Genomic DNA, 19,775 nt, shown 5'->3' with positions numbered 1-19,775 from the left:
TCCATCTGAAACACTGTGAAATATTCCATTACACAACCCCCAATTCTCCGCTTCATAGTGGCAGTTCTGTACCAGAAAGGAGAGTCGTCACCACCCTTTTCCCCCAGTAGAGGGCTATAATGCCTCCACCTTTCCCCAGAAATTTCTCTCTTCAGCTTTGAACCAGAAGTTCTTTTCTCAGAATGTTTGGTGCAGGGCTCCGGATCGCAAGAATGCTTATAATTTTTCCTGACTTCTTTTCACAAAGCAGCCTTACCTGTCTTTTTTGTAGGTGCTTTAGTTGTCTCTTCAATAACTGTAAAACAAAAGATATGCTTATGTTCTCAGAACAGTAAGAAAGTTAGGTATGCAATCATTATTTTTTATAAAAAAGTAGCATAGATTAGCAACAGAGTGAACCAGGCTGAGGAGTGAGAAGAAACTTAAGCAGCATGCCAGCAAGCACATCCTGGTGCCATTCCCATCTAGAACAAAAATGTAGGATTGGTCAACTGACATTTCATAGCTTGTCATAAGAAGAATCTGCTGGATCAGGCCGATAGCCCGTCTAGTCCAGCATCCTCTTCTCACAGAGGCCAAACAGATGCCTGTGGGAAACCAGGAAGCAGGATTTGAGCACAAAAGCTCTCTCCCCTCCTGTGGTTTCCAGCAACTGAACAGAAGCATTGCTGCCTCCAACTGCAGTGTCAGAGCATAGCCACAGTGGCTAAAGAATACAACAAAAATACAGCTGAAGATTAGAAAAAAGGTTGGCATGTCCTCGCCCTACTCTGACTCTGGCTGGTACTGGTGTTATCTTTGATGGAGAACAAATAATAGGCAGTCTTGGTTTGGCAAGGAAACCAAGCTGGAAAGAAGCCTGATTCACTCTCTGTGATGAATCCAAAGCTAAGGGGTTGGAGACACTCTCCCCTCCAAAACCTAACAGGTAAAAAAACCTGTTGGAGTTTTAATGCTGTGTGCACTTTCATCTTATGCCTCCACTGATTTTCCTCCCAATGAAACAAAAACCAAAGGTATGTGATGGGACCTCTGGAATCCCCTAGTGCCTGAAAAATGTGTGTGTGACAATATTATAGGAAGCATATTTATCCTTTTATTTTTCAAACTTTGGGTCCTGACATATCACACCATGAAAATAACATGATTATGCACTTTAGACACTGCATTTGCTTTTGGGTGTGCTTCTTTCAATAAAAAAAAATCAATAAATATATGTTACTATTTAAAAATGGGAGCCAAGTTTTAAATTTGAAGTGTTTAGTATAGTCACTTAATCCCTTTGCTTAGCAAGATCAGCAATGATGAGCTGAATTTTAAATATGTAAATGTGGAGACTACTAAATGCTCTTGCCTTTTGAGGAAAATGACAAATTTATGATATTTATCACACAGCAATTCTGGGGACTGAGAATGATTGTGGGAACCTTGACCATTAGATAAAATGTTAATAACCTTATTAGTTTTAAAAGACAGAATATTCTATAGTTAGTAGCAAATAATTAATAGACTTCAGCTTTGGTTCTACCTTCTCTCCTGCCATTTATTATTAGGGAGTATTTAGTTGGTTGGAAGTATCAGTAAAGTCTGTCAAAAGTTGAAAAAAGAATAGGAAGTGACAAGGAGTAGGAAAGACAAAATGCAGAGTATCAATTTGATGAAATGTGGCTTATGCTAGAAAAAGGATGACTGACAGTCTAGAAAGATTACCTAGTAAGAATAGGACTAGGTGGAATATTGTTAAAATGGCAAGAGAGAGAAAAGTCCCTTTCTGTAGTAACATGGAAGCCCCTTCCTTGGAGAGCTTTAGGAAGAAGGCAAATAAAGAGACAACAAGGATAAACTTCTAGTAGCATAATCTAGTCAGAGAGCAATTAGAGCAGAGTGTCCTAAGACACTAACTTTAGACAAGTGACTCAATGTTCATCAGAATTATTGTGAAATGCAGCTGAATAGCCATTTCAGACTTACTTTTGCGTCTTTTACATATAAATCCCTTAGAGTATCCGCAGTGCTCCCTGGACCACTTCCCATTGTGGCTGTTCATGAGAATGCAGTTCTTATCACTATCACTGAAAATAGCTTGAGGATCAGGTGTGGACTCTTCATCTTTCCAGTTGACAAAATCCAGTGCAGTGTTATCTTGCCATATCCATTCTCCTAATTATAAAAGTAAAATAAATGGCATAAAGACTATCGAGAAAAAGAGTAGTGCTGCTGCACGACCCTGGATTTGCATGAAGTCAGACCGGGAAAGAGCGAGAGGAAGGAAAGTGGCAGTTTACAACAGCAACATTTTGAGTAAAGCAGGAATGGGGAGACATTTGGGGGAGAAAGGGAAATGGCTGTTGTAAATCATAGGGATGCCATATTTCCAAAAGTAAAAACCACGCCACCCTGGTTTGAGCGCAGTTTTCTGTATGACTTGCCTAAGATCCAGTGCTGCCTTTCAGAAATTCCCAGTAATGTCTGGGAAAATCTGGACATATGGCAGCCCTACCATAGCAGAGGTTTGAGTAAAGCATGGATGGGCAGAACTGACTGGGCAATGGTGCTTTAAAACAACAGCAAGGTTTGTGTAAAACAGGGATGAGGGGGAGGAACAGAGAGGAAATGGCAGGTTTATACCACGGCCAAGGTTTCAGTAAAGTGGGTAAGGGGGAAGCTAGGGAGGAAGATCTAGGGCAGTGTTTCCCAAACCTGGGACGTCAGCTGTTTTTGAACCAATATTCCCATCATCCCTAACCACTGGTTCTGCTAGCTAGCTAGGGATGATGGGAGTTATAGTCCCAAAACAGCTGGAGACCCAAATTTGGGAAACACTGGTCTAGAGGGTTAATGTGGGGGGAATGGCTGGGGTGGGTGGGCGGGTGTTGATGAGTGGAGCAAGCAGGGGCACAGCCCCATGTATTATAAATAAATATTGAATGTTAAACCATTACCATCTATGTTTCTGAACAATCCTATCCAATAGTCAGCATGTTGGGATTGCTGAGTATGCTCCATCAAAAAGTTCAGTTCAGCTGAATCTTCTATAGAAATCAAGGTGCTACCTAGGAAACATCATACAAGTAAAGTAAGCTCATTTAAAAATTGCATTCCTGTTTTAAATTTTATTTATTCTTTTTAATTTATTTAAAATATTCCTATTTTAATATTGTTTTTTTTAAAAATATAACTGTAACCCACCCTGAGACCTTATGGTGATGGGTAGGTGACAAATCACCATCATATATGTATTAGACATGCACTGGTAGAACTGACATGAGGTTTGATGGGACTCTTGACAGCCCTGGCAAGTGGTCCTTGGCAATAATGAAGTTGTCAGGAGTGTTGATGAAAACACCTGCCCCCAGGATGCAGGAATGGTGAGCTGGGTGGCAAAGTCCCTTTCTTAGTGAAGCCCTTTTTCCAGGCAGCAAGGACTCTGCTCACCTCATCACCCCTCTGTTTATCTCACACCCCTGGCCAATCTCTCTTCCTCTCACTTTACCTACGGGCAGGCATGTGCACTGCCAGCAGCAAAAAGTCAGCTTAGCAAGAAAGCACTGCTGCTGCCACACACCATTTTTGTTCCCTCACAGTGCTTCTCTGGCCCCAGTGGAGCAACCTTCTGTCTGGGCTCAGAGGTACCGTGGAGGAAAGAAAATGGCGAGCCACAGCAAGTGGGGTTTCTGGCTACACTGACAATCCTGCATGCTTCAGGTGAGGACACACGGAGGGGAGCTGTCCTTCAAAGTGCTTGGATCATCAGCCAATGCCTGAGTGTCCTGATCCCTGATACCACGCCTGCATATCAGGTTGTCTAAATATTCTTTTAATAGTAAATCTTTCTGTTGCTGGATTCAGAGAGTAAGAAAGAAGCTGTTGTTTGCAGTGAGATCTCATGGGAGCCTCCCAGAGCCAGCATGAGAATTCTCCGCCTTGCATAAGGGGCAAGACACTCTCGGTGTGCTGGCTCTGGACAGGTAGGGGTGGTTGTGTGGATGGTGGTTCCAGGGTTGTTCTGGCTTTACACGCAATCCCTAGAAACTAACCCCCCTATGTCTTCCGTACCTCCAGTGAGTTCAGAGAGATATGCCAGGTTTATTCCCTTCTTGTTTTATCATCACAGCAATCCTGGGAGATAAGTTTAAACTGAAAGGTGGGGATTGGCCCAAGAGCACCCAGTAAGCTTTGTGAGTGAGCAGGAATTTGAACCCCTGTCTCTCTGGTCAAAGTCCAAGGCTGAAAGCCTGTACCCACTTACTTAGCTATAGGCCCCATTGAACTCGATGGGACATACTTCTGAATAGACATGCTAGGATATGTATAGGACTGCACTGCAACACTAACCGGTGTACAAACTGGCTTTGGACGCTAACTAGGAATCTTCTAGCATGGAAAAATCACGTTGTGATTTGAATCAAAATGACACCCACCTAACTGAGTACATTTGAAGGATGCATCCGGCCATCCATTTGAAGGCTTGTTGATTTGATAGCAATGAGCCCGAAAAGGAATCCAAGATCTCTGGTCCTCTTTTGAGTCAGGGCATTTCCCTGGGACTTGTGGAGGCTCAGTTGGGAGTTTACCTATTATGAAACAAATATTTTATTTTTTGAACGGGTATCTTAGAAACCCTTAAGTACCAGAGATATGCATAAGATTTGAACAAATCCAAAATCTTGAGGTGCACATGAGTATCTTGGAGGAATCCTGGAAATGTAGAAGGTGAAATGGGAGGTGAAACTCTGCAAATTTGCACATGTCAAAGAAGTCCCCCTAAAATAATAGGTTTATAGTTTCTGAGTACTCCTGGATGCTTACTCACAGTAATGTCAAATGGGGCTTACTCCTAGGTAAATGTGTATAGAATTGCTGTCTTAAAACACATGCCTGAGTCTGTTCAGTTGCTAAGCATGGTTACCTAATGCTGGATTGTTTATTGCAACCTCTATTCTATTTTTGTTTGACTATTTATTATAGCCTGATGGTTTGAAAAGTAACATTTTATTCATTCCCTACGAAAGAGGCAAAAATGTCAATAGTACATTTCTCAGCTTATAGTACAATAGTACATTTCTTTGCTTACCATGGTAGTGCTCACAGAAAGAGAGGTATGCTTCATTGCAAGTTCCGGTTTTCCAGTGACCATCAATGTCTAAATAGACACAGGCTTTTTTCTGCTTTGGCTCCCCAGGGGCCCAGTTAGTATATACCAGTCTCCAGTTGCTTATCCACTTATATTGCTCATCAGTCTGAAATCCAAATTCACAGTGAAATAACACATGCTGGCCCAGAGAAAGCTTTTAAGTTCATTTTCCATAACATGAACTCCACAACACTTACTTTTCTTTCCCTTTCATTTTATTTATACACACATTTCATCATCCTTTAGGGGATGAAGTCTGGGTAGTAGTACTATACTTATGACGTCTGAAGTCATGAGTATGAAACAATTCTGAGCTATCAAAGGCAGGGGCAAAACTAGGCTTTGTTTCATCCAGGTTGGCACCCCCTGCACACATGTTTGTGCTTGCACAAACACACACACACACACACACAGAGAGAGACATAGGCTGGGAGCCTGAATGGTGCCCTTCTAGAGGCTCCACCCTGTGCAAAAAAACCTGACTAACCCCTCTGTAGCTATGGCTCTATCCAGGGATTTGGAGCACAATGTTTTCAGTATGCTGGTGGCATGAAGCTCTAGCTCTTCATTCCATCTGAATCATGAGAATCTGTGAAGGTTAGGAGCCTGGATAGGAGCCTGGAAGAAGTAATAGGCTATGCGGGGGCCAACGAACTGAGGCTGAATCCTGATAAGATGAAGGTGCTGTGAAGGGGTGGTTCCTATGTCTGGGAATTAGGTGGATAACCTGTCCTGGAAGGGGTTGCAATCGCCCTGCAGGAACAGGGTCATAGTTTGGGAGTGCTCCAGGATTCCTAACTATTGCTGGCCTCTCAATTGGCTTCTCTGACTAGGAGAGCTTATGTCCACTTTATATCTGCCAATCAGGTCCATTCCTGGACCTCCCACCTGGACTACTCTAATGTGCTGTATCTGTGGCTATCCTTGAAGAAGGCCCAGAGACTGAAGCTACTGCAGAATGTGGCTGCTAGATTGGTAAGTGGGGCAGCCTGATGGGACAATGTGTGGGTCACTCATCCAGAAATCACTTCATTGGCTGTCATTGACTTATGGGGCTTGATTCAAGGTATTAGCATATCAAATCCTGAACATCTTGGGATCCAAGTACCTAAAATATCAGGAAGGAAGCATCTTCCTGTATATCTAACATCAATATACAATCAAGATAACATTTTATAAAAGAATGGAAATAGTTGATTGAATATTTACAGATAAATTGTAAACAGATAAGAACATTGGCAGGATTGTTATAATAACCTGCAGTTTTATGAGTATATATTAAGATATTAAAAATAAATTTAAGGAACCACAGAGAGAAGGAAAAGGATGTCAAGTTTTGAATATATATAGAAGAATCCTGGTTGGTGTTGATCCAGTATGGTACTTAGTTTACTGTATTCATTGTAGACAATGCAAGTCATCTATGGAACCTGTTGCCCCACCCCTCCTAAAGCAACATAGAAGTGATTGATTTCTCTTTCTGAGGGTGAAAAAGGAGTCGAGACTAAAGACTACTAAAGATCTTGCTGCCTGGGGGTGTGCTGCTGCACTGAGTGCAGAAGCCCCTTTACAGACTGGAAATTGTTATATTTCTGTTAAGATTTCATGTACAGATAAAGTATAGGCACTGGAAATAGCTCATTGGTAACCCACAGACGATATCCAAAGCTTTTGTAATGCTTACCAAGGATATTCGTAATAAAGTCAGGTAATAAAAGTCTTTTCTATGTCCTTCTGAACACATGTTCTTGATGTGGATATGTAGTACAGTATTATGTTAATGTATATCATATGTATTTACCATATTGCTATTTAGGCCAATCCATGCAGGTTCTCCATATTTTAACACCCACAGCCATAGGAATGATTCAATGTAGGGATCCAAAATGCTGGCAAGCTCTGACTGTTCAGATTTACACTTTTTCCTGGCCTCTTCCCATGTCATTTTGGGGCTGCTGAGAGAGTAACTTCTGTTCCCAAAAGGGGCATAACCAGAGGCTGGAATTGTTGTTTCAGAGTGTGATAATGCAGGATCTATAGGCAAGTAATCAAGAGAAAAGACAGAGATCAGTTTAGACTACACACACCTGTCACTAAATTTCTGAATACTATTATTCCCTAAACATTTTAAATCTTGAAAATCGACATTTTAAATGCCATCTATAACACTTAGTCAAGTTTTCTTCAAAAACATATATGGATGAGGCCACAGAATACATTTAATTTACTATCACAAAAGCAGCAAACAAAATACCTAAAATGTAGTCAACATGACCATTAACAACACACCTCCATTTCTTTCCAAAGAGGTCAAGAATCTGTTCTGTAATTAGCTTCCTATCCACCATCATTCTCAGATGACAAAACCTCAGTTCAGTCATTAAAGCTGGCAATCAGCTTTTTAATTTTTTTTTTACCAGAACAGAAAACTGGAGTTAGACTCTATAATGCAATCTGCATTAAAACACTGTTTTCTGTTCCTTCTCTTCTAAAAAACATACCAGTGTTTCTTTGGCAGATGTAGCTTTTCTTAGCAGAACATGGCCCATCTCTCCAATATCCTGCCAGCTTTTCAGGCTCCTTCATCATAAAAATGCAGTCCTCCTAAGAAATAAAAGTATAACAAAGGGACAGGTAACACAGTAGGTATTTATACAATGTAGGGGCCAATCCGTTTGTACTTGAAACTTTCCTTGTATACTCTTGACCCAAAACTCCCTGGAACTCTCAGGTGGGTGCCATTGCCATTATAAGAGAATAAGGGAAGTGTTCATGGTGAGTTCCGGCACCTCTTTTTCTAGAAAAATAGCACTTCTCTTGACAAATACCAGGCTCCACAATCACCCAATCACAGATAGTGGCAAGAATAAATCCAGATTACAAGTGCAGTGTGCATCTGTCAGCGCAAGGCTTCCTATCTCTGGATCCTATTCAGGAGTAGGAATCAGTAGCTGATACGTGCTCTAGATCAGGGATTAGCTGATGCTTCCTGGAAGTGGGGTAGGATAGCAGACCAGTTATAAAACTGGTTAGGTGTTGCCTAACTGTTACTTTACATACTAGCTGCTTAGCTTGAGACAGCTGGCTCTAAAAATAAACAAAGGAGACACCAGCCAGAGATTGAATGGGGAATTGGTACAGAAATGGGGTGCTAACACTGAAGCTTCTCTGCACATGTAGTTTCACTGCAGGAATGGAATATAGAAGATATTTCTTGTTTCTGGGGTAAAAATGATGAAAGCCTTTGCAGGCAGGACTTACACCATAACCTGGAAAACCTTTGGCCCAGTTTGTGTAGTGGACTCCACTTCCATCTGTCCATACAAACATGCGCTCAATATTAATATCATTCAGTCCAATCCAAGGATCAGTTGTAGCACTTTTTAAGTGCACTGTGAGGAATGCTAAATAAAAACAATGACACGCTTTTTCAAAAAGGATTTGGCAAATGTACGCCTTCACCTATAAGTGTTTGATATAGTCATAAGTGTTATTGTCAGAGCTGCTTCAAGATCCTAGCTCACAGAGGATCACGCTAGCCAGCGGTCATTAAGTAAAAGTCTTTATTGAATTACAGTTTCCATTCTCACGCTGCTGTCTGCAACTCTACGTCTACTAGCTAGATCGGCGAGGCTCCGTCTGAGTCTCCGCCCCGTGCGCACCAACTTAATATCCTAGCCTTGCTCCACCTTTTCCTCCTGACTGTCCTCCTCTGGGTCCCTCTACCCCCCGGGGCTTCTTCCTTCCGGGATTCTTCTGACGCTGACCCAGACCCTTCTGCCTCCTTGCGCCGGGCTTTAGGACCCGGTTCCCTTTCGGGGCTGCTCACTGCGCCGCCTTCCTCTGCATTTGAACTTGGCGCGCGCGCCCAACCTTCCACTTTCCTCTTAACCGTTTCTTCGCTCCCCGATGGAGGTGTGGCCACTCCTGACTCCTGCCCTCCCTCCTGTGGTGAGCTGCCAGCGCTTCCCTCCTGGCTCCTTTCCTCTTCCCTGCTTCCTGGCGGTGACGCTGGTCCCGATTTCCAGCTGCTCCCCCCTGAGTCTCCTCTGGCTCTATCTTCCTGGGGTGCCTCCCTAGACGCCCCCCTTGCCCTGGCCACTGGTGCTCCTTTCTGTGAATCCTCTGATTCACTGGAAAGACTGGGAGATCTCGGGTCGTCGTCATCACTCATCCTTTCCTCTGTCTCCTCCCCTTCGCTCTCTGTTTCCTCCCTTGCCCGTGCCTCTGCACCTAAACCCCTGACATCCATCCCCCCCTCGAAGCCCCCCAGTCCCCCCTCCCCTCCTTCCGGTGCTGGAGCTGGGGGCTGCTGTTGCAAAGGGACGAACGTCGGATATCGGTCGCTTCCCGTGGCAGGCCTCCAGCGGAACTCTTCCAGGTCTTCCTCTCTGCTCTCGTTGACGACAGTCACCTCCTCTTCCATCTCTGTGCCGCCGTGCTCGAAACCAGGGTCGTCCCCGAAAATGTCCATGTCCGTCTCTCCCGCACTTCCTCCAGGCGGCGTTGCTCGGCCGGAACAGTCCAGCCACTTCCTGCGGAACTGCTCCTCCGGCCTATCGTCCCACCAATACGAGGGTTCTGAGACAGATCCCGAGGGTGACCCCTCCGGGGAACGGACGTCTCGTGTTGGTTCCTCGTCCGAGTCGAACCCCCTGAACGTGCTGTCCGAAAGCGTGGGCGTGAAAAGCCAGTCGTCGAAAAAGTCTGCTGGCATAGGTTTATGTGGGAAGAGGGCATGAAACTCGTCTTTGAGCAGAGGTTCGTCTAAAGCGTAGCCCGGCACCCAGCTGTTCGCACTGGCCGGGGTGCCCTCCCTGGCGAGAAAGTATTCTACTCCCTCTTCCCCCCATCTGGAGTCCAAAATCTCCGTGACTTCGTTGATGCGCTCCTCCTGTGCCACTCCCGCGTGCCCCGTTCCTTCTCTGAGCGGACTCGGCGCCGTTCCGGGTTCCTGGAACCTGTGCGGTGCCTTGTAGGGAGTGAGCACCGATCTGTGGAACACCGGATGCATTCTGGAACCCTCCGGAAGCGCCAGCCTGAAAGCCACCGGGTTGACCTGCTCTTCGACTTGGTAGGGCCCCAGTTGTTTATGCCCTAGTTTCTTCTTGGCCAACGACCTGGCCGGCACTGCGTGGGCTGCTAACCAGACCCAGTCTCCCACGTGGAGCTCTTCGCCAACCCTTCTGTGTTTGTCCGCTTGTACCTTGTATGCGTGTTTAGCCAGCTCCAGGTGGCGCCGCAGCTGATCGTGGACTTCCTGCAGCTCCGACGCGAACGCATCTGCTGACTGCGGCTCCCCTTCTCCCCTGCATTCCAGTCCCGGAAAGGTTCTAGGGTGCCGCCCGTTGTTGGCGAAGAACGGCGTGACGCCCGTGGATACGTGCTTCGTGTTGTTGTAGGCAAACTCTGCAAGCGGCAGGTAATCCACCCACGTCGCAGGCTGTTGGTTTGCATAACATCTCAGGTACTGCTGCATGATGGCATTGGCTCGCTCCGCTTGCCCGTTGGTCTGCGGGTGTCTCGCCGACGCCAGATTGATCTTGACGTTTAGGAAACCCATCAGTTTCTGCCAGAAGTTCGAGATGAACTGCCGCCCGCGGTCGGACAGAATAGACCGTGGCAGACCGTGAACCTTGAACACGTGGTCTATGAACAGTTTGGCGGTTTGCTCCGCCGTGGCCACCTTAGCACACGGAATGAAATGCGCCATCTTGGAGAACAGGTCCACCACCACCAACACTGCCGTCTTGCCCCTTGAGCTGGGCAGATCCGTGACAAAGTCCAGAGCCACCCTTTCCCAAGGTTCGACCGGAGTTTGCAGCGGCTCCAACAGTCCAGCCGGCGGTTTGTGCACCGGCTTTGCCCTCTGGCAGGTGTCACACCTCGCTACGTAGTCTGCGACCTCCCCTCTCATTCCAGGCCACCAGAAATCCCTGGCTACTAATTCCACCGTCTTCTCCTTGCCAAAGTGCCCGGCCGTGGGTGCGTCGTGCAGCTGCTGTAGCACCTTGGCTCGAAGTTCGTCACCCGGCACGTAGATGGCCCCTTTACGGATGAGCAAGCCATCTCGGAGCTGGAAACCGTCGGCCGCTGCCTTGCCCCCTCGCACCTCTGCCATCTTCGTTTGTGCGAAGGAGTCCCCCTGCAACGCTCGCCGCACCGCCTCTAGGTCCACGGTCGCCGCGGCGCACGCCCACACTGTCGGTGCAAAGATGTGCATGGCGGCCGCTGGTGTTGCGTCCTCCAGATACTGTGGCTTGCGGGAGAGAGCGTCTGCCATGATGTTGGTGTCCCCCGGGACATACTCTATTCGGAAGTCGAAGTCCGCAAAGAACTCAGCCCAACGTATCTGCCTCTGGTTCAGGAACTGTGCCGTGCGCCAGTGTTCCAGATTCTTGTGGTCCGTGCAAACCTGCACCGTGTGCTTGGCGCCGATCAGAAAGTGCCTCCACGCCTTGAACGCTGCATGAATGGCCAGCAACTCCCTGTCCCATATGGTGTAGTTCTGCTCGGACTTGCTGAGCTTCCTGGAGTAAAACGCTCCCGGCCGCCACACGCCCTGCGGGTCCTTCTGCAGCAGGACCGCCCCCACTGCTCTGTCCGAAGCGTCTGTCTCCACCCTCATCGGCATGCTGGGGTTGACATGAAGCAGCTGCTCTTCCGACGCGAAGAGACGCTTAAGGGCCTGAAAGGACTGCTCCGCCTGCTCTGTCCAGATGAACTTCTTCTTCTTGGAGCTAAGGGTGTCAGTGATGGCCGCCGTCTGCATCGCGAAGCCCTTGATAAACTTGCGATAGAAGTTCGCAAAGCCGACAAACCGTTGGACCTCCTTCCGGTTGCGTGGGCTCTTCCAATCCAACACCGCTCGAACCTTGGCGCTGTCCATGGCGAGCCCCTTGGCAGACAGCTTGTAGCCCAGAAAATCCACCTCCGGCACGTCAAATTGGCACTTCTCCAGCTTGGCGTAGAGCCTGTGTTGCTTTAGCCTGCCCAGCACTTCCTTGACGTGCTTGTCATGTTCTTGCTGCGACTCCGAAAAGATCAGGATGTCATCCAAGAAACAGACGCACGTCTTGTAGAGAAGTCCCGCCAACACGTGATGCATAAATGCTTGAAAAACGTGAGCGCCATTTTGTAGTCCAAAAGGCATAACTCTGTATTCGTAGGTACCCAGTGGCGTGAACATGGCTGTCTTCCACTCATCACCTTCCCGCATGCGAATGAGGTTGTACGCCCCCCGCAGGTCCAACTTGGTGAACACCTTTCCTTTCCGTACCTTCGCCAGGAGGTCGTCGATGCGGGGCATGGGGAAGTCCGACGGCTTGGTCACACTGTTCAAAATCCTGTAATCCACTACGAGTCTTTTTCGGGGCGTGTCTCGCTTCTTAACAAAGAATACAGGACTGCCCCCCACTGCCTTAGACTCCCGGATGAAACCGCGCTCCAAATTATGATCGATGAAGTCTTTGAGTTCCTGCAGTTCGTCCTCAGACATGGAATACAGCTTCCCTTTAGGCAGCGCCGCCCCCGGCAGCAGGTCAATTTTGCAGTCATATGGTCTGTGAGGGGGTAGCCTGTCCGCCTCCTTCTCGCAGAAAACTTCCAGAAATTCTGCGTACTTGTGGGGAATCGCTTGCAGCGTGCCTAGCAGCAGCTGTGACTCCTCTTCCTCTCCTTCCTGCCTGGGTACGATGCAGTGTTCAGCACAAAAGGAAGAGCCGAAGACCAGCTGCCTCTGGAACCAAGCCATCGTTGGGCTGTGCTTGTCCAGCCAACTCATACCCAATACAATGGGCGTGTCAGACAGTTGAGTGACGTTGAAGCTGATGACTTCCCTGTGATTCCCAAGTCGCATCACCATTGGTGGCGTCTGCTTCACCACTTGCCCCCCTAGCAGCTCCCTGCCATCCACCGTGACAACCTGCAGGGGCAGTGTGGCCGGCAGCAACTGCACAGCGTGCCTGTCGACAAATTCCTGCCCTATAAAGTCCGCGTTGCTGCCGGAGTCGATGGTGATTGGCACGTCCATGGTGATTCCATTGGGCAGCTGGAGAGATGCTGTGAGCCTCACTACTGGTTTGGGCGGGAGGGGGTTCACTGGCTGTAAAATTTCTGGGGACTGCGTCACTAACACGTCTGGCTGGGCCCCAGTGCCTCTTCCTCCAGCCAGACATTGTCGTTTCCCTGCTGTGGTCCTCCCTGCTGCGTTGCTGCAGTCACCATTGCTGAGGCTGCAGTAAGCTTGTGGGGCCTCTGGGGACACTCTTTCGCCATATGCCCTGGCTGCTCACAGACGTAACACTTCCTGGTCCCTCTAGGAGGCTTCGCCTTCACTGCTGCCGGTGCTAGGGCTCTGGTTGCTGACTGAGCCCTTGCACCTCCAACCTCCATAGGTTCGGCTCCTCCTCCTGGCGGAGGCGTGGATTGCGTTCGCGCTGCTTCTCTGGGAAAGAAGGAGGGGCCCCCGGCTGGTTCGCGCCCTCCACGTCCTTCGTCCTTGCTCCACGGACGTCCTTCCAGCCTCACCCCCACGGCCAGTGCCCTCTGAACGACCTCCTGGGTGGTTCGGGGTCTCTCCCCCCTCGCTATCTCATCTTTAATCGAGTTGTGCAGTCCCTCCCAAAAGAGGTCTCTTACAGGAGCCGAATCTCTGTCCCAGTCCAGGGCGCTGACCAAGGCGAAAAAGCGTGCATGATACTGTCTGACGCTGGCCCTCCCTTGTCTCAGCCCATGCACCTCCTTCCGTGCAAGATCAATGTCAATACTTGATAAGAAACACCCATCCATCGCTTTAATAAAGGCATCCGCATTCTGGAGCGCCGGATCGTTATCTCTCCATAAATTGCGCAACCATGCTTTCGCCTCCCCATGCAGATGGGACATGATGAACCCCACTCTCTCCTGTTCATCTCTAAAGTCTTTATGCAACAGTTGCAGTGCGCACAGTACGTCGGCTCTAAAGTTGGGATACTGTTGCAGGTTCCCATCGAAGTGAGAGAGCAGCCCGCCTGTCCGTCTCGCCAACCCAATTCCCTCCTGCCGGGGTGGTTGCTTTGCCAGTACGTCTAACCTGACCTGGAGATCCCTGCAGGCGGCAGCTGCCTCGTCCTCTCTCTTCCTGGATGCGAGAACCTCGGCGTTCAGTTGTGCCACTGCTTTTCTGAGGTCCTCTATCTGCTGCTCAGCCGTCATGTCTCCTGCCGTTCGTGAGCTCGCTAGTGGGCGCCTGTTTCTCTCCTCTCCTCGAGGCTGCAGATGCCCACAATGTGGAGACGGAGCCTACTGTCAGAGCTGCTTCAAGATCCTAGCTCACAGAGGATCACGCTAGCCAGCGGTCATTAAGTAAAAGTCTTTATTGAATTACAGTTTCCATTCTCACGCTGCTGTCTGCAACTCTACGTCTACTAGCTAGATCGGCGAGGCTCCGTCTGAGTCTCCGCCCCGTGCGCACCAACTTAATATCCTAGCCTTGCTCCACCTTTTCCTCCTGACTGTCCTCCTCTGGGTCCCTCTACCCCCCGGGGCTTCTTCCTTCCGGGATTCTTCTGACGCTGACCCAGACCCTTCTGCCTCCTTGCGCCGGGCTTTAGGACCCGGTTCCCTTTCGGGGCTGCTCACTGCGCCGCCTTCCTCTGCATTTGAACTTGGCGCGCGCGCCCAACCTTCCACTTTCCTCTTAACCGTTTCTTCGCTCCCCGATGGAGGTGTGGCCACTCCTGACTCCTGCCCTCCCTCCTGTGGTGAGCTGCCAGCGCTTCCCTCCTGGCTCCTTTCCTCTTCCCTGCTTCCTGGCGGTGACGCTGGTCCCGATTTCCAGCTGCTCCCCCCTGAGTCTCCTCTGGCTCTATCTTCCTGGGGTGCCTCCCTAGACGCCCCCCTTGCCCTGGCCACTGGTGCTCCTTTCTGTGAATCCTCTGATTCACTGGAAAGACTGGGAGATCTCGGGTCGTCGTCATCACTCATCCTTTCCTCTGTCTCCTCCCCTTCGCTCTCTGTTTCCTCCCTTGCCCGTGCCTCTGCACCTAAACCCCTGACAGTTATGATATATCATAATGTGATCTAGTTATAGTTTGGGTTCCTGTTGTATCACCATCATCAAAACACATTTGATTAATGCAAGAATTGCCAGTGTGCTGGCCTTCAGATGCTGTTGGACTAAATCTACCGCCATTCCTGACCACTGGCTATGCTGCCTGGGGCTTAATGGAGTTACAGTCTCACAAAGTGTGGTGGACATCACATTGACTACCCTGTTTTCATAATAACAAAAAGGGCTACTGAATCCAGCACACCACATTCTGTACCTGGATAAAGCATTAATAGGCCACCCTTACAATAAACAAGCTTTTCCCCAGCTTAAGAAGGGTCTAGATCTGAACTGAGAAGATGTTTGGTGAAGTGAAGTTTTGCCTTTTTAAGATTTTGAATCACCACCCATTTTCCTCTCTTTTCCCCCAATATAATTTTATTGAATTTCACAAATTAACTTCAAATTAAATACATTGTTTCATATACTGACTTCCCATCGCCACAGTATTTTTATTCAAACTCTTTTCTACTGCATTCTGTATCAAATTCTCATCTATTACCAAAATCCCTCTGATACAATTACTTTATCATTTTTCTTCCACTGTTCCTATCTCAAATCCTGCCCTCGATTTCATTTCTTTGTAATGCTTTTCCAAATAGTCCCTCCATTTTCTTTTCAAAATGATGGACAACAGACTATTTCCCTCAGACTGACAATATACATATTAATTAAGACTCATTATCTTATCAATATAAGCATTGTTGCTTGCCAAATATAGTCCATGTACAAAATTATGCTTTGGAAGACAATAAAATTGGAGTGGGTAGCTTAATTTTGGCTATCAGGCTAATTTCGTATGGGTGATGGGAAAGGGGAAATGGTGGCAGAGAAGTGGGCAGGGAGGAAAAGGTTGGGAGAGAGAAAGGGTGCCCTGGCCACTTTTGCCTTCAGCTCTACCCATTGACAGTATGCAGCCCCTGTGGAGGTAAGGCACACCTCGCACCCGGCATGCCACAGCGTGCCAAGGAGCTCTGTGCCCACACTCTCTGGACTTTCGCCTCCTGGCCAGAAGACAGGGTTTCCCCCTGACCTTTTGGAGCTATGGAGGTAACGCTCTGCTTGTTCTGAGGCACACCTCACACCCGGCATGCCACAGTGTGCCAAGGAGCCTTGGACCCACGCTCCATGAACTTGTGGCCTCTTGGCAAGTAGACAGGGTTTCCCCCCTGACCTTTTGTCCTTTCATATGATCTGTTTACTAGACAGAATGCTTGGCTAAAGCATAACAAGGAACACAGACGCAATCCACTTTCACAATGCCTACGGGAAACACCTGCTGACACGTGTATTAGCTAATGCTTAGAATGTGCTTAGATGGAATATGTTAAAGTTCAGAGTGGTTTCACTACCTCTTTTTCCAACTGTATTTTATCCAATAAAAAGAGGCTCTGCAAGGCTTGCTTTTCAGCTTGCTTCTGCACAGCTCACTTGCATCCAACCTTCTGTCGTCCTCGTTATTCCTGCAGCCCCTAATGGATGGCCCCTCAAGCAAATACAGCTCTCAACAGGTAAAAATTTTCCCACCCCAGCTATTGATCTTGCCTATTAAATCTCTTTTAACTGCTATTAAAATAGCAGTCACTCTTTCTCAAGTTCCCCAAGTATTATCCAACTGCAGCCACCAAATGCATTATACAGAATAACTACGGGGTCATTTTATTCTTCTTGCACTTGTCTTGTGGGAATCTTTGCAGAGTAGATTCTTCCTGTGCTACTTGGGGAATCATAAAATCATAGAATTGTAGAGTTGGAAGGGACCTCCAACCTTCTGCAATGCAGGAATCTTTTGCCCAACGTGAGACTTTTGAACCCACAACCCTGAGATTAAGAATCTCATGATATACCAACTGAGCTGTCGCTGAGGTCTACGGCCATGTGGAAGGAGCTGGTAATATGCACTGCTGCATCACTGCCCTGGTTTCCAGCCCCCCCCCCCTCATGGCCTGAAGTTTCTCAAGCCACCTGAGTAGTCAGGCGCCACAAAGGAGCCATTTCTAACCCTTCTTCTGGCACAAACGTAACTTGAGTCGAGGCTCTTGGACTTTTAACATGTCAAGTCTATATGAACAATCTGTTTTAAAAAGAACTGACTGCACCTTGTGTAGCTTTGTTTCGTATAGTTGCCAGATTTCCTCCTAGATTCTTGCAAGTGGTTCGTGCATAGGACCAATTTTTCCTCTCTTCATTAAGACCAAATAGCTGGAAGCACTGTAGGGGGAAATAACAACTCTCCAAAATTCCATACATGATGTAATGGTTAATGAAAGTAGCAATCATGAAACAGTATTGAGCAAATAAAGGTAAAGGTACCCCTGCCCGTTCGGGCCAGTCTTGCCAGACTCTAGGGTTGTGCGCTCATCTCACTCTATAGGCCGGGAGCCAGTGCTGTCCGCAGACACTTCCGGGTCATGTGGCCAGCATGACAAGCTGCATCTGGCGAGCCAGCGCAGCACACGGAACGCCGTTTACCTTCCCGCTGGTAAGCGGTCAGTATTTATCTACTTGCACCCGGAGGTGCTTTCAAACTGCTAGGTTGGCAGGCGCTGGGACCGAACGACGGGAGTGCACCCCGCCGCGGGGATTCGAACCGCCGACCATGCGATCGGCAAGTCCTAGGCGCTGAGGTTTTACCCACAGCACCACCCGTGTAGAGCAGTCCTACCCCATAGGATTTGCTGGTTAGAAGGGGATTAGGATGGGATGGAAAATGGGGCAGAGGAAGGAACTGGGGAGAACATCCACCCTGGTAGCTACAGTTGTTAATTTGAGCTATTAAAATATCCCCCTTTAATCAAAAATTTAAACTATTCAGATACAGATTTTTTTTTTTTAAAAAAATGGTATTTACTATTCTAACACAATAGTCCTTTTCAGTTCTTAGTGGGGAAGAAGGATGTGACAACATAATGACAAGCTGCGCCTCCTGGTCTACATGCCTCTTTATTTTAAGCTCTATACAGAACACCTGAGTAAGACATGAAGGGCAACCTCTGCATGTTCAGCAGCTCTGGGGAAAGTATTCACTGTATGCTATCCGAAAAGGACTAGTATGCCAAGCAATTTGTAATGACTACACTAGTTACCTTTTTATCAAAGAAAAGCCATCCTTCAGCACAGCCTCCAAGAGGTACAGGCAACGTGGGAGCAACAGATGAACGGACAGAACTGTTATGCCTTTCACATACAAATCTGTCCTCAGCACCACAATTGATATCATTCCATAAACCTAAACAGAAAAGTTATTAAATCACTTGCAAACTGAAAAGGGCAAGCAGTCCTTCAGCTATACAGTACAAATGAAGGCTTGAGAATAACAAAGAGCAGCGGCAGCAACTTATTCCATATTGGAAGAAAATGGGACAATCAGTGGCGGAGAGCAGGCGGGGGTGGGGCACCCAGCGTGGGTGGGGGGGCAGCCGTGATGGCACCCTGCCGAAATTGCGCTGCCGGGGGTGGAGTGCTCCCCCCGCACTCCTCTTCCTCCACCAGTGGGGACAATGTGTAGATGGAATAAGCAAGCAGTTGTTCACAATACAAACTGCTTAAAAGTCCCAAAGTTATTAAAATAGCATTGAAACAGTGCAGTATTTCCCCAAATCTCTCTTGCCCTATAAAGTTGCTCATGTGATAAATATACAGCATCCTTTAACTTTTAATACCATGTCATATTTTTTAAAAAGGCAATTCAAGAGCTGTAAAATAATGAATTTCCCCTCCCAAACAATGTATATTTATGGATGGAATAGTCATTGCAACTATAGTTTCAGGGTTTATCCACACTTGCCTTTCCTCCCTGCTTCCAGGCACAGTCTGCACTTTAAAGCTCCATGTCCGAGTGCTCTTTCTTTCTTTCTTTCTTTCTTTCTTTTGCCTTGGAGCTTTCTCCATGAAAACCCACTCTTTAAATCTCAATCGGAGCAAACAGCAATCTGTGGAAAACCCAAATTGCTGTTTGTTGCGCTTCAGTTTTAAAAAGTGGGTTTTTGCAGTGAAAGCTCTGGGACATGGAGCTTTAAAGAGAGGACCTGTACCTGGAAAGAGGGGGGCAACAGGTAAGTCCAGATAAGCCTGTGTTGTACTTGTTCTTTATTAATCCCTTTCCCCGTCCTCAAACACACAGTTTCTCAAGATTTTTGTTTTAATGGTAGTATTTTATTCTACTTACCTGTGCTGTAATACATGACCACACAGTTTTCATCATCATTTGCAAAGTTGGGTTCATTAGGTGCCCAGGCTGCATAGGCCACTGGAGTTCCATCCAACCAGCTAGAAAAAATGATACAGTATTGGACAGAACAATGTAATTGTCCTTTATTTACATTGCATATTTCCACAATGGTTTTTGCTGTCTGTGGGCTTTTTTAGTCAAGGGAACAGCAGGTCCAGAAAACATTTCACTGTTGAACCTTGCAGGGCAGCATTAAGTTGGCAGCATTAAGAATATCCAGCAAAATTACGGAAGTAATGTAATCAGAATGACTAGGAAAACAATCCTAATCTTGAAAGACTGAGATGCTGTTAAAGAGGAGCAAATTGCCAGTTATTTTC

At 47.4% G+C, this 19,775-nt stretch overlaps 1 protein-coding gene across 1 annotated transcript in view; it reads right to left on the bottom strand.

Moving 5' to 3' along the window:
- Positions 1–19,775, bottom strand: part of LOC308569355 (macrophage mannose receptor 1-like) — a 52,157-nt gene that overhangs the window by 988 nt on the left and 31,394 nt on the right. The window contains exons 19-29 of the mRNA XM_081163137.1: positions 19,393–19,493; positions 18,311–18,453; positions 17,324–17,435; positions 8,396–8,538; positions 7,636–7,738; positions 6,936–7,168; positions 5,075–5,240; positions 4,422–4,574; positions 2,943–3,053; positions 1,972–2,160; positions 257–295 (exon numbers count right to left, since the gene is read on the bottom strand). Coding sequence (XP_081019263.1) covers positions 257–295; positions 1,972–2,160; positions 2,943–3,053; positions 4,422–4,574; positions 5,075–5,240; positions 6,936–7,168; positions 7,636–7,738; positions 8,396–8,538; positions 17,324–17,435; positions 18,311–18,453; positions 19,393–19,493 — 1,493 coding nt within the window. The remainder of the gene's footprint in view (positions 1–256; positions 296–1,971; positions 2,161–2,942; positions 3,054–4,421; positions 4,575–5,074; positions 5,241–6,935; positions 7,169–7,635; positions 7,739–8,395; positions 8,539–17,323; positions 17,436–18,310; positions 18,454–19,392; positions 19,494–19,775) is intronic.

The sequence above is a fragment of the Podarcis bocagei genome, assembly GCF_964188305.1.
Source record: "Podarcis bocagei genome assembly, chromosome: 12".
Lineage (NCBI taxonomy): Eukaryota > Metazoa > Chordata > Lepidosauria > Squamata > Lacertidae > Podarcis > Podarcis bocagei.
Note: the sequence above shows the minus strand (reverse complement) of the source record. Positions and strands in the feature narration are given on the sequence as shown.